The following is a 12,320-nucleotide window of genomic DNA, read 5'->3' as shown; positions in this document are numbered from 1 at the left end:
CTCTATTTTACACCAATGTAAACTTTTCACTCCTTATCTTATTTTATTACTTTTATAAGGCCTCAGTGAAAAAATAACAGATGCACAGCTAATGAAATAGGTTGGCACAAGGAACACAAGTGGAAGAAACTGCACAAGATGAGGTAATGGTACAGCTCATGATCTTTGAGTCAGAAGTGGGGAGCTTGGACTACTTTCTCACTCCAAGTTGGGTATATCTGAGCAGCAGCAGTGAGCAAATCAGCTGAGAAAACAGTGAGTAAGCCCAGCACTGGGTACTCCATATACAGTCATGCAGAGAACACTCTGCAACTCCAAACTCTCTGTCAGGGAACACTTGGGACACTGGAGTCACTTGTCCCTCCAGCACCAGTGGGGAGGATGTAAAAGAGGAGTCAAGCAAAACTGAGCTCTTAAAGCTCTTGGCCAGTGGAAAATGCCACTGGGGCTGCAGATTTCCACGAATCAACACCAGTTGTGAGCTTCATAAAAACAATCACAGAATGGTTTGGGTTGGAAGGGAAGTTAAAGATCACCCAGTTCCACTCCCTGCCCTGGGCAGGGACACCTTCCACCAGCCCAGGTTGCTCCAAGCCCCATCCAACCTGGCCTTGGACACTTCCAGGGATGGGGCAGCCACAGCTTCTCTGGGCAAACCTGTGCCAGGGCCTTCCCCACCCTTCCTTCCCAATATTGTCACTCCAGGCTCTTGTAAATAAACCAAGTTCTTGATTACGTTCAACAATGTGTTGGTTTGCAAAGAGGTCTCAAATTTGAAACTGAAATAGCATTAATCTGAGGCCCTGAAATCATCAGAAATGAAAAACCTGGGGGACAAATTGTCAGCTTAAAGGGACTCAACGTTTCAGCAGCGTGCACCCAGAATCATGGAATGGTTTGGGCTGGAAGGGACCTTAAAGATTCCACCTAAAAAGATCATAACCTAAAAAGAGCAAGTTCCCATCGACTTAAATGAGCATTTAAAAAGAATAATTCCTAACAGTGTCATGAATTAACATATTAAACAATCTCAATAGCTACAGTTAAATCTGGCCCATCAGGCTTTTCCCTTTAGGGTTTCTAATCATCAACCCTGAACAACTTCAGATAACACTTTAACACATTAATACAATGCTAAAAATAACTCCAGATTCTCCACGTATTTGAAATTGGGCAACAACTGGTTCACAGTATCTTTCACCAGCTCCCACACTGCCATTATTAGAAGTGACTAAGTTGTCAGAAAGCTGACTGAGAAATGATCCACACTACCCTGCAAGCTCCTGGGATCTCAACACTACAAAAGCCTCAAATCCCAAGGATTTGGGTAGTGAAAAGCTACCTCTAAAAAAAAAAAACAAATTAAAAAAAAAATCAAGTTTTATTCCTAAAATCTTTTTATTTTGGGCAAGATATACAACAGTGCTCTTGCAAACTAAACCATCTCCCCCCAGTTCAACTGCTTCATCCAAACCCAAGGATTTATTAAAACAAACTCAAACAACTAAGGAAAAAAAGGGCAGCAGAGAGGGAGAAGAATTCTCCATATTTGTCTCAAACTGTCAGGGTATCACCAGCCTTTTTCTCAGAAACTAAATCCAGCTGACACAAAGATTTGGCTAATAAAAATTTAAACTATGACCACTAAAACAACTAATATTTTAACATTAATAACTAAATAGCACACTAATTGACTAGTAGGAAGTACATAACACTATGCTCTGTATTTATTGAATTGCTGCAGGAGAATTTTGAAGTCAGGAAAGCATTTAACTGCTCTGGAATTCCTGTTTATACCCCTTCAGTTACCCATTATTTAAAATGCACCCAGATGTGCATCAAGTGCAAACCAAAAAGCAAAAAGAACACTTTTAACTACAACAAAAACTGCATTAAAATAAATGTGGTAATAAAATGCACCTTACTAAAAGCTGTGAGATGCCTTTGAATCAGGAAGTTGTAAATAAAGAACAGTGACCTACCTGTGTGCCAGACATACTGTACCCAAACATAGGTGCTGGCAGCAAAAAACAGCCACTGGATTGGTATGAAGAGCAGACAGATTATATTTGATGTGAATGCTACACAAACAAAAAATACTGAGAAGGCCTAAAAGAAAGGAGGGGGGGGGGGAAAGAAGAGTGGTTTGGTTTATTCCAGGAAAAATAACCAGTTTATTAATGGTGAAACAATGATTTCAACAAAGAAACACTGGTGCTGTTTATAATCAAGGAAAAAAACGGAGCAGTTTGGCCAAAGAAAGTAGAAATTTGAGCAATTGAGAGAGAACAGGTACAAATTTGTGCCCATCCACTCTTCCAACAAGTCTCCAAACAGTTAAATTTATCCCTTCTTATTTTGTTTGAACACTTTAACTCACACTGTTGATCTATAGTAGAATCACAGGTATATTCTCCTTCTAGAAAAGAAATCACCCACCCAACCCACTATCAGGGCCATTTACTCTCTGAAAAAGCAGTAAATATCTAAACTGGCAAGTTTCTGTTTTATTTTAAAGAAAACCCTGCAATCTAGGCTTATATACATATATGTGGTTTTATATATATATATATGGCTATATATATAGGGTTTAAGAGAGAGGGGTATATTTTTTATGTCTATCTATGTGTATATATATATATATATATATATATATATATAGGGTTATAGATGTATATATCTCACTAATTCAAATCCAACTTAGTAATTTAAAATATATTTTTCTATGGTGAAAATTTGATATATATTTCACTTGCACTTGCCACAGATCAAATATGCAGTCAGAGAGAAGAGACCTGAGCCCAGGGCACCCAGTCACTTGAAAATCTTGTGAGGTGGATCATCAGTGCCATTAATCCACTTGTATAAGAAGGAATATTCCCTGAAATCTTGGGAGATTTCCCTTCAAAGGGACTTTGTGTTATACTCACCAAACCCTGGTATCTGAAGGAATCGTAAACACTCCTGATGAAGAGCCAGAATGGCCACAGATACTCAAATCTGAACTCCAGGACAAAATCTGCCAACAGCACAAGTGCCCACACCACCAGGAACTTCAGGTACAGGAAAGTACTGGGGGGGGAAAAAGGAAAAGGTAATTTCAGGTCAGTATTTCCAATAGCAAAACTTACTTTCATTTTAAATAATTTTTTTAATTACATGTTCTTCAGGAATAAAACCTATTATAAAAGAAGGGAAATTTCATCCAAACTGATTTTATAAAATAAGTGGGTTTGTTATGACGTTAAAATCAGGCCTGGTCTAATGAAGTTGAATATTTAACTGCATTTATTCTTCAAGCAGCAAATAAACAGAAGGCTCACTGCTCTTACAAGACATCCAGCAACAGTCTCCCTTTTGCTTTCCAGAGCATTTTCACAAAGTGAAGCCTTGCCAACAGGTATGGGATCAGCTGAAATGGGAGCTCAGAAATTTCTGTGTTCCCTCTCCTCACCAGACTGCAGATGTTCACTCCTTTTCCACATTTAACACCAATAAATTGAGATATATTTTAAGCCTATAACTACAGCCATCAGGAAGCCTGTTTTGATAGTGAGTTGTCAGTGTTATATTTGAAAATGTCTGTATCAATATCAATGGATCCATTAAAAAACAAATAACAACAGAAAAACTGAGAGACTTGAGACCAGACAGCCTAACTTCTATTTTTTAAAATTATTTCAAAGCCACATTCCCAAATTCTTAGTCCTGCATTTTGAACCATTGATGGCTACAGAGCTCAAAAATATTCTGAGCTCATACCTAACTAACACTCCAGGGATCAGCCCAATCCATTCTTCTAAAAAAGAAGAAGCAAAAACCCCTTTTCCCCCAAAACCCAGAGATCCAGCATGTCACTCCAGCTGCCCAATAAATACCTCACTGCACTCTCCTGGGTTATAACAGAAATGGGGGCTTAAAAATACATTTTTGTTTTGCAGTTTTTCCTTTCAGTAACTTCTTCTGCCAACAAAACCAGCAGAACTTTGCCCTGGAATGTTCACTGATAAGCTGCCAAGGGTTTGCACTCCCAGTGCCAGGTAGGGTCAAGTTTCTGCACTGTTCATGGACACGGGGCTTTTTTAGGAAGTTGTTCAGAGCTTTGGATAAGATAGAAAATAGAAAACTTCCATGGAGAGTGTTGGGGACCAGCAGAGGTTCAGAAACAACCCAACTCCTCGTGCAATTATCACTCATGTTACTTGTCACACAAGGTCAGGTTCCAGATCCCACGACTGGGAGAACACTTGGATTTCTTGGGAATCAAAGATTAATTGCATGTGCCAGAAAGTGACCCTTATCAGCTTAATGGCACTGAAAAAACAAAGCAAGAGGCTACAGGAAGCACTTTAATTTAATGGAAACAAAATTAATGACACACACACTTGGAAAAGTTAAGGTGCTGCTTTTTTCAGTTTTTATGGAACCATTCCCAGCCACTTAGTTAAAAATTACTCTTTGAGAAGAATGAAACTACAGTAGAAGTATTAAAAAAACTCCTTCAAACCCAGCGAAGGAACCCACAACAAAACCCAACCAACCAAAACCCACCAAAGAAACCTTAAATGGTCAAGTCCTGGTAGATAAAGTCTGCACATGCTGCTGTTCTCTGTTTATCTAAAGTTCAGATCTTCAACAGAAATCTATAAAAAGCAGCTGCATTCAGAGAATACTCTGACATTAAAGGTGACAGACATTGGGGTACAGAGTCACCACTCTGCTCACACTGAGCACGCTGGGGAACTGGGCATGTGCAGCTTTTTAAAATTTGGGGAAATATCTAAAAGAATCCCAGCCAGGCAATCCTTATTCTGCCTGTTTTGCTGGAAAAGCAGTTGTGTTGTGCAGGCACCTTTCCCTGGGTTAAACTGATGGCCAGTGTTTATTTTCCTGCCACTGAAATCCATGAGGAGACTACATGTTTCCAAGCAAATTAGGGCTGTCAGAACTAATGCTTCTCCACTGTTAAGTGCCACTCTAAGTTAAAGCATTTGCTGAATAAGAGTTCTGTAATACAGCCATTAAAGTGATTTCTAATATTAAATTCATATCCATCCAGGGGCCACGGTGACATTTACCACCTTTTAAAGTGGAATTGGAACAATACAACGTTTGTAACAAGGTTTTGCCAACAATATTAAAGAGGCTACTTCTCAGTCATCTGAAGGACTCGAGAGCAATTCAGAATTCCATGAGCACAAAGACACAAGAAAGTTACTCCTTTTATAAAAGAGTTCATCCACTTATGTTGGCCTCAGCAACAAATTCACTGCTGTGTAATATATTCTACACACGTCCTGAACTCTTTGATTCTACATGCAGACATTCACAGAAATCAATTTAAAGGTACTACATTCCATGAATTATTTGGTTTTTTTTTTTACATCAGCCCCTCCAACTAAAGCCACAGCACTGCAGGGTCACAACTCAACGCTCCAGCCCGGCTTTAAAAACTGATATTGGCATCAGGAGCCTCCAAAGAGGGTGTTCCAAACTGCAGAGCTCCCCCGGTGCCACCGGTGCCTTCCAGCTCGGTGCCTCTGCCGCACTCTGCAGCCTGCAGAGGGAATGAGCCTCGGGAGAGGAGGGAGGCTCCCAAATCTCAGCCTCCCTGCATCCCTAAAGGTGTGCTGCACGCCCAGCTTTGCTGTCCTGGCAAGCAGGCAGCTCAGCACTTCATTTCCAAGTGAACTGACACCTCGCCAGTGAAGGCTTAAATTAGGGAGAGCTGAAATACGTCCAGCAGGAATTAAACCCCGAGAAAAGCAGGCACAGGGCCCTGGTTTGACAGGCTGATCCCTGCTGCTGTTCTGCCTCAGACAGCACCATTCAAACAGCATCACATGAATGAAACAACTAACAAAATATAGCAACAGCCTCCTCCCTTCCTCTGCTTTGTACCAGCCACTTCTACTGCATCTCTGCTCTTGAATCCCTTGATTCCTTCCAGACACGGGCATTCCCGTTGTTATCCATCTCCTTTGGAATCCAGCACCAGCCATTTGGTGCCTGGGAACCTCTGACAGTCATTGATCTCTCTGGGCACATCACACATTTCTCCAATTCTGATCACTGCTGTGCCTGCCCCCACTCCCAGATAACACTCACCAGGCTGAAATGCTTCCTAACCCCTGTAACCTTTTTATTAGAGAGGCTCAAATATATTCCACGATGCCAATTATAATTCTGAGTTGGTTCTTAATACAGGGAAAGATTCTTGCAGATAAACACCTAAAATCTGGGTTATCCAATTTTCTGACACATGTCAAAAAAAATCTGGCCTTGGTGACCTGACAGAGGTTTAAGGACAGGGCTCTCCCTACAAACCAGCATATGGCATCTAATCCTGTAGGGTAATAAAGGAAAAGAGGGAAGGATGGACACATCCATGAGAGGAGCAGGGCACCAAACGGGGAGGAGCAGTGATTACAGTGCTGCAAATTCTCTGAGAGGTCAATTGATTGCTAATGTACACTGAATATAAAGATTTATTCATAACCCAACAGTGGCTGTGCTCCCCCTTTGCATTTTCAAACAAATAATTTTCCTCCTTATTCTTCCTCCCCCTTCAAGTGCCAGATGCCATTTCCTTTCTTTTTTTTTTTTCCTCCTTTTTTTTCCCCTCTCTTATTCTTTGTTCTCTTTTTACTGCCCCCAAAACAGATATTGTGCTTGCTGCAAGGTAAAAATATTGCAAAAAATCACTTGAAAAGGAACCAATTATGCACCCCAAACCCAAAGTGGTGGCAAATTAAGCCTCCATTCTATCCCACTATTATCAGCAAGGCCCAAGGGCTGGAAAGGGAATGTTGGCAGAACTGATGGCAGGTTTCATTTTGCAGCCTGACTATCCAAGACAATGGAGTGGGTGCCAAACTCACAGGTAGGCTTTAGAAAGCTGAAATTTAGCATTTATGTGGAATCACCAAACAGGCAACAACCCCCCCCTCCAGGTTACCCATCCATCACCAGCCACAATACTGAGAATGCTGGAGATTTGCAAATAAAAAAGCTTTATATATGCAAACACACAAATACATCTATATAAGATTATTACTAGTGGACAAAAGAAGCAGGACAGAATGAGCACAGCAAGTATGCAAGGGAGAAAACAGGACTGCTGGGATGTGGTATGTGCACTGGAAACTATCATGGGAGATCCTTGCCAACTAAATATTTGGAAAGGAAGAGAAATGTAAAGAATCCCAGAAAACATCCCTGACTACTTATTCAGTGTCCTGGCATAGAATATATCCATTACTGAACTATGGAAGTGTAAGGAAAGGAAGACAAAATAGAAAATTCTTACAGCAGTTCTGGAAGCTGAAGCACAGGGATATAATCAGCAATCAGCATTGTGGTGCTGAAACAAGAGGCACTGTCAGCCTGAAAACACCAGTGTCCAGAACACAAAATAAAGCTGAAGGAGCCACAGTGAGTGCAGGGAGTGAAAGTCACAGGCAGAGGGAAGTGATATTACATGTACCATTGGGGTTGACACAGTAGAACACATTTAAATGTAGGCTAAATTAGATTTGAGACCTGGATTTAAGTTCAAGTCATAAAAGGCAGCTCTGCTGCTTTGTTACAGACCTCCGGGGCAGCTGCAGAAGAAAAGGTTTTATCCTGTATAGGAAGCTTATAAAAAAAAAAAAAAGGTGCCAGAATAAATCAGCAGGAAGAATCATTATGGATTTTTAAGAAAAGCCTAAAAAAGCCACATTCCTGGAGGTAGTAACGAACTGCTACAATTTATTTGGCTGTCAGCAGAGTCAAAAAGCAAGTCCCTGGAAATCAGCCCTGTCAGGATTTCGGTGGCAGAGGGAACCAGGAGGATCTGGAGGGTCGTGGTATCCAGAAATTCTGCCCTTGTGCCAGTGGTGGGTATCTCAGGACCACTTGGAGATCAGACACCCACCCCTCCTCCCTGGCACCCTCTTGGCTGCCAGCCCAGGTACTGCCTGTGATAAAGAGCAATTTACATCCAGAGCTAAAAAAAACAACTCCTGATTCCAAAGGAACATGCAGCGTTTAAGGGCCACTGTCAGGGAATCCATGATGCAGCATCAATCAGCTGATGTGACAGCCCAAGTTAAAGCAAATCACATGTGGAATTCAGCTTGAAACTTCACCAGCTACAAAATTGGTACCAAGTGCCAATATGACTCAGTAGAGCCAAAACAAGCAGTATCAGCAATAAAGCTGAAGGATTTCAAATAGATGAAGGATGAGGACTGGGAAGAGTTAGGAACAAGCAGTAACAAGTAAACCTTAATTGCTTAACTGATGACAAGCTGCAGTGAACACTTTAATTAACAATTAAGGTTTTAATGTGTGCACACTGCCAAAGGTATAAGATGTTAATCACTTCAGCATTTTTCAGCTATCCATTGCCATTGTTCTACAAATGAACAGGCAAAGGTTGGAACACACACTGTGGAAATAATAAAAGATCTCAAGATTCCTACCATTAGTGATCTACTGAAAGCACAGTTATTTTTGATTATATTAATGTTCTTTCCACAGATACTGCAATACTTCCAAATAGCAAAAGTCTTTGCACATAATATTAGAGTGGGATTTATCAGGTTTGTCACACAGGCCCAAGTACCTTAGAGCTGTAAACAGGGAGCAAAACCAAACTGAAAAGAAAGAAGGGGTAAAAAAGGAAGAAAGGAGAAGGAAGAAAAAACAGGTGAATGGAAGAAGAGGTCTAAAGAAGAATAGGAAGGGCAGCTGTTGAAAATTGGGAGGGGAAGGGGAGAAGATTGGTCAGGAGTAACTTTGAAAGCATTTATGAAGGGCTGAGGCCAAACAATCCATTTAATTTAGGTAGTGAATGGTGGGGAAAGTATTTTAAAGAACAACACTTGTAGGCTGTGAACCCTTAGATCAACTTGTTAAAAACAACACTCCACAAAGTGGCAAAAATGAACGTTCAGGGAGGCAGGTTATTCACATTTTTCAGTGCAGCCCAGGATTTTGTATTTCTAACTCTGTTCTGTGACTAGAAATTATTTTTCTATCGCTTCTTAAAACCTGCTGCAGATTTACACGTGCACCAGAGCTTCACTGCAGGACAATTCCTTCTTTGCTTCACCTGCTCCAAAACTCTTCCAGTTTCCCAGCTCTCAACTACGCTCCCACGTGTCTGTTAGTGACAGCTGCTTTCAAAGACTGCAGAGGGAACAAGGATGGGAAGATTAGTCTTAATTTAAAAAGCAAACAAAAATCCTACAAGAGTTAAGTATCCCAATCCTGCTGTTTGCTCAGCCTGGCTGCTTTGCTTATAACACCATGATGGGACCTCCTGATAACTGTATTTGCTGGGCTTGTGTTAGCTGATGGTGACAATTAAGATAAGCTGAGTAAATAACTACAGTAATTACATGAATTTGGGCATCTATAGTTCCGTGAGAAGTTACCTGCATGTGATCTCTTCGAATTATGGGGGGCAAAGAGAACAAAAAAAAAAAAAGGAGAAAAAGCAAAAGGAAAGCAAGAGAAATAAGAGAAAGAGCCACAATCCATGTGGAAGCACCTCCCTCTGGTTAGGCTTACAGAGAAGAGCCTTCACGCTATTTCTCTTTTCTTTCTGTGTGCTAATACTTTGAAGACACTGGTTATTTCTGTTTATCAAAATGCCACGTGAAACAAAGACTAAAAATCCCATTTCTGCACTGTAACATTCCAGGAGAAGTTTGTGCAAGAAGCCAGAGCTGTTCACACACCTACAGCAGCTCTACCTGCTGCACACACTCATCACCTGCTGTTCTTCTCATCTTATTCTGGTTTGCCCTCCTTCTCTCAACCCCACCTTCCCTGCCAGTCACCTCAAAGGCACATCATTGTGAATGACTTCTGAAAACTAAGTAATTATAAGCAATTCCTTACATATGTGAATTATTCTCCCAAGACCAGTCATCTAGAATACGAATTTCTACACAAGGGATGTTGCTCTTTACAAGCAGCATTTTCTCAAAACCTGGAAGTCTAAAACAAGGGGTTTTAGAGTGCTCTCGTGTAGAGATTCACTACAAGTAGGATAAGCAGCACACTGTGACAATTTTATTCCAGTCAGAGCTCCCTATCAGCTGTTTCCTTTATGCAAAGTTAACATCTGAATTGTATGAGCTTGCTCAAGTTTCCAGGCTCTGCATACATCAACCTCACCCAACTAGAAACAGAAATGGGCCACCACACTTACTACAACTTTCACAAGGCAGCTTCAAAGCCTCTTCTGACCCAAACTCCTCTTTATTCACAGATACATAATTGTTGTATTTCGTATAAAATTTTGCGTACTCGGGAGGGCAGAGTTGTAAAAAACTCTTCAAAATAAGCTCACAACTGTGCTGGAACTGCAGGGATCAGTTTTAGTGCATTCTGCATGCAAACACCTGGAAGGCATTCCCAGACACATCCCACGTGGATCTCACTTCACTACTACTCCTTTTCTCATCCCAGAAGTCAGAGATGAGCCGGGTACCTGCTGTGGTCCCACCACCACCAGACCATCCACCCCTGTTCCAGGCATCTCCCACCCAAATTCCTGCTCACATCCCTCACTGCTACACCCCAGGCTCTCATGTGCTCCCACTGCACACCTGCAACACAGGCACCTCCATCACCACGTGAAAAACAACTTTCTTAACCTTTGCACGAGAGGGCTGAGCCACCAGCCCAGATGTTCTCCTGCTCCACCAGCTGCTGAACCACTGCAATGTGTGGGCTCTGAGCTTTGGCACCTCTGGGAATGCCCAGACATGAGATCCCACTGAGGAACCTCCCCAGGGAGAAACAGGTGAAGTTGCTGCAAGTAACTCAGAGCTTTGGAACCTCTGGGAACCCCCAGCTGGGGAAACCTCCCCGGGTGAAGCTGCAGCGTGAGGCTTGGAGTTTTGGCACCTCTGGGAAGCCCCAGACATGAGACCCCGCTGCGAAACTTCCCAGGGCAGATAAAGGTGAAGCTGCAGCGAGTGGCACCTCTGGGAACACCCAGCTGGGAGACCCTGCTGGGAAAACCTCCCCAGGTGAAGCTGCGGGAGCTTTGGCACCTCTAGGAAGCCTCAGACATGAGACCCCGCCGGGAAACCTCCTGGGGGAGTTACAGGTGAAGCCGCAGCGGGTGGCTCTGAGCTTTGGCACCTCTAGAAATGCCCAGCTGTGAGACCCTGCTGGGAAAACCTCCCCAGGTGAAGCCACAGCCAGTGGCTCGGAGCTTTGGCACCTCTGGGAACCCCCAAACACGAGACACCCCCCCTCCGCCCGGGGGAGATACAGGTGAAGCCGCAGCAAGTGGCTCTGAGCTTTGGCACCTCTAGAAACGCCCAGCTGTGAGATCCTGCTGGAAAAACCTCCCCAGGTGAAGCCGCAGCGAACGGCTCGGAGCTTTGGCACCTCCGGGAACCCCCAGACACGAGACCCCGCCGCGGAGCCTCCCCGGGCCGTGCGGGTGAAGCCGCAGTGAGCGGCACCTCCGGGACCCTCCAGCTGCGAGACCCCGCCGGGAAACCACCCCCGGGGAAGGGCGGGGGGACACACACGGCGAAGGCCCCCGCGCCGGGCGCGAACCCCCCCAAGGGCGGCTCCCTCCCCCCCGGCAGCACCTTGGCCAGCAGCTCCCCCGCCCTGAAAGCGCGCGGGGGGCCCGTGGCGGTGCGGGGCCGCTGTGAGGGGTGTGTGGGGGGTGACAGGGCCGCTGTCCCCGCGCCGCTCGGTACCTGCCGTAGATGCCCTCGGTGATGCGGTTCCGCTTGAGCGGCCGCCGCAGTTTGCTGCAGTCCGCGCTCCGCCGCTTCATCCCGCCGGCCCGGCGCGGCCCGGCCCGCCCCGCTCACGGCAGCACCATCCGCCCCCGCCGGGGGTTCGCGACGCGGCTTCTCGTTGGTTTTTTTTCTATTATTATTTTATTTTTTTCCTTTTTTCCCGGGTCTATATTTTTTTTTATTTTATTTTACCTTCCTCACGCCCTTTTTTTTTTTTTTTGCTCCGTTTTTTTTTTTTTTTCTCCCCGGGAAACAAAGAAATAAAAATAATTCCTGGTCCGTCCCCTCCCCGCCGCGTCCCCCCCCTCCCTTGCGCAGCCGCCGCGCAGCGCCCCGCCTCCGCCGGCGTTGGCCAATCAAAGAGCTGACCCTGCCTGAGTGACAGGGTTTATAACCAATGATCAGCGTAAAAACGCAGACAGACGGCCCAGTAAACCAATCGGAAGGCCGGAAAGTTAGTTCCGCCTCGTGCTGTCGCGCGACGTGCCCACCGCCTTGATTGACGGCCGCAGAAGCCAGTCAAACAGAAGGGTTTGTGATTGACGGCTTTTC

At 44.1% G+C, this 12,320-nt stretch overlaps 1 protein-coding gene across 1 annotated transcript in view; it reads right to left on the bottom strand.

Moving 5' to 3' along the window:
* MACO1 (macoilin 1) overlaps nt 1–12,000 on the bottom strand; it is a 29,220-nt gene extending 17,220 nt beyond the window's left edge. The window contains exons 1-3 of the mRNA XM_064635009.1: nt 11,724–12,000; nt 2,931–3,072; nt 1,983–2,109 (exon numbers count right to left, since the gene is read on the bottom strand). Of these exons, the coding sequence (XP_064491079.1) occupies nt 1,983–2,109; nt 2,931–3,072; nt 11,724–11,803 (349 nt within the window). The 5' untranslated portion in view covers nt 11,804–12,000. The remainder of the gene's footprint in view (nt 1–1,982; nt 2,110–2,930; nt 3,073–11,723) is intronic.
* Between the last annotated feature and the right edge of the window lie 320 nt (nt 12,001–12,320).

The sequence above is a fragment of the Pseudopipra pipra genome, chromosome 24 (genome assembly GCF_036250125.1).
Source record: "Pseudopipra pipra isolate bDixPip1 chromosome 24, bDixPip1.hap1, whole genome shotgun sequence".
NCBI classification, from domain to species: Eukaryota; Metazoa; Chordata; class Aves; order Passeriformes; family Pipridae; genus Pseudopipra; species Pseudopipra pipra.
This window is presented reverse-complemented; position numbering and strand designations above follow the sequence as displayed.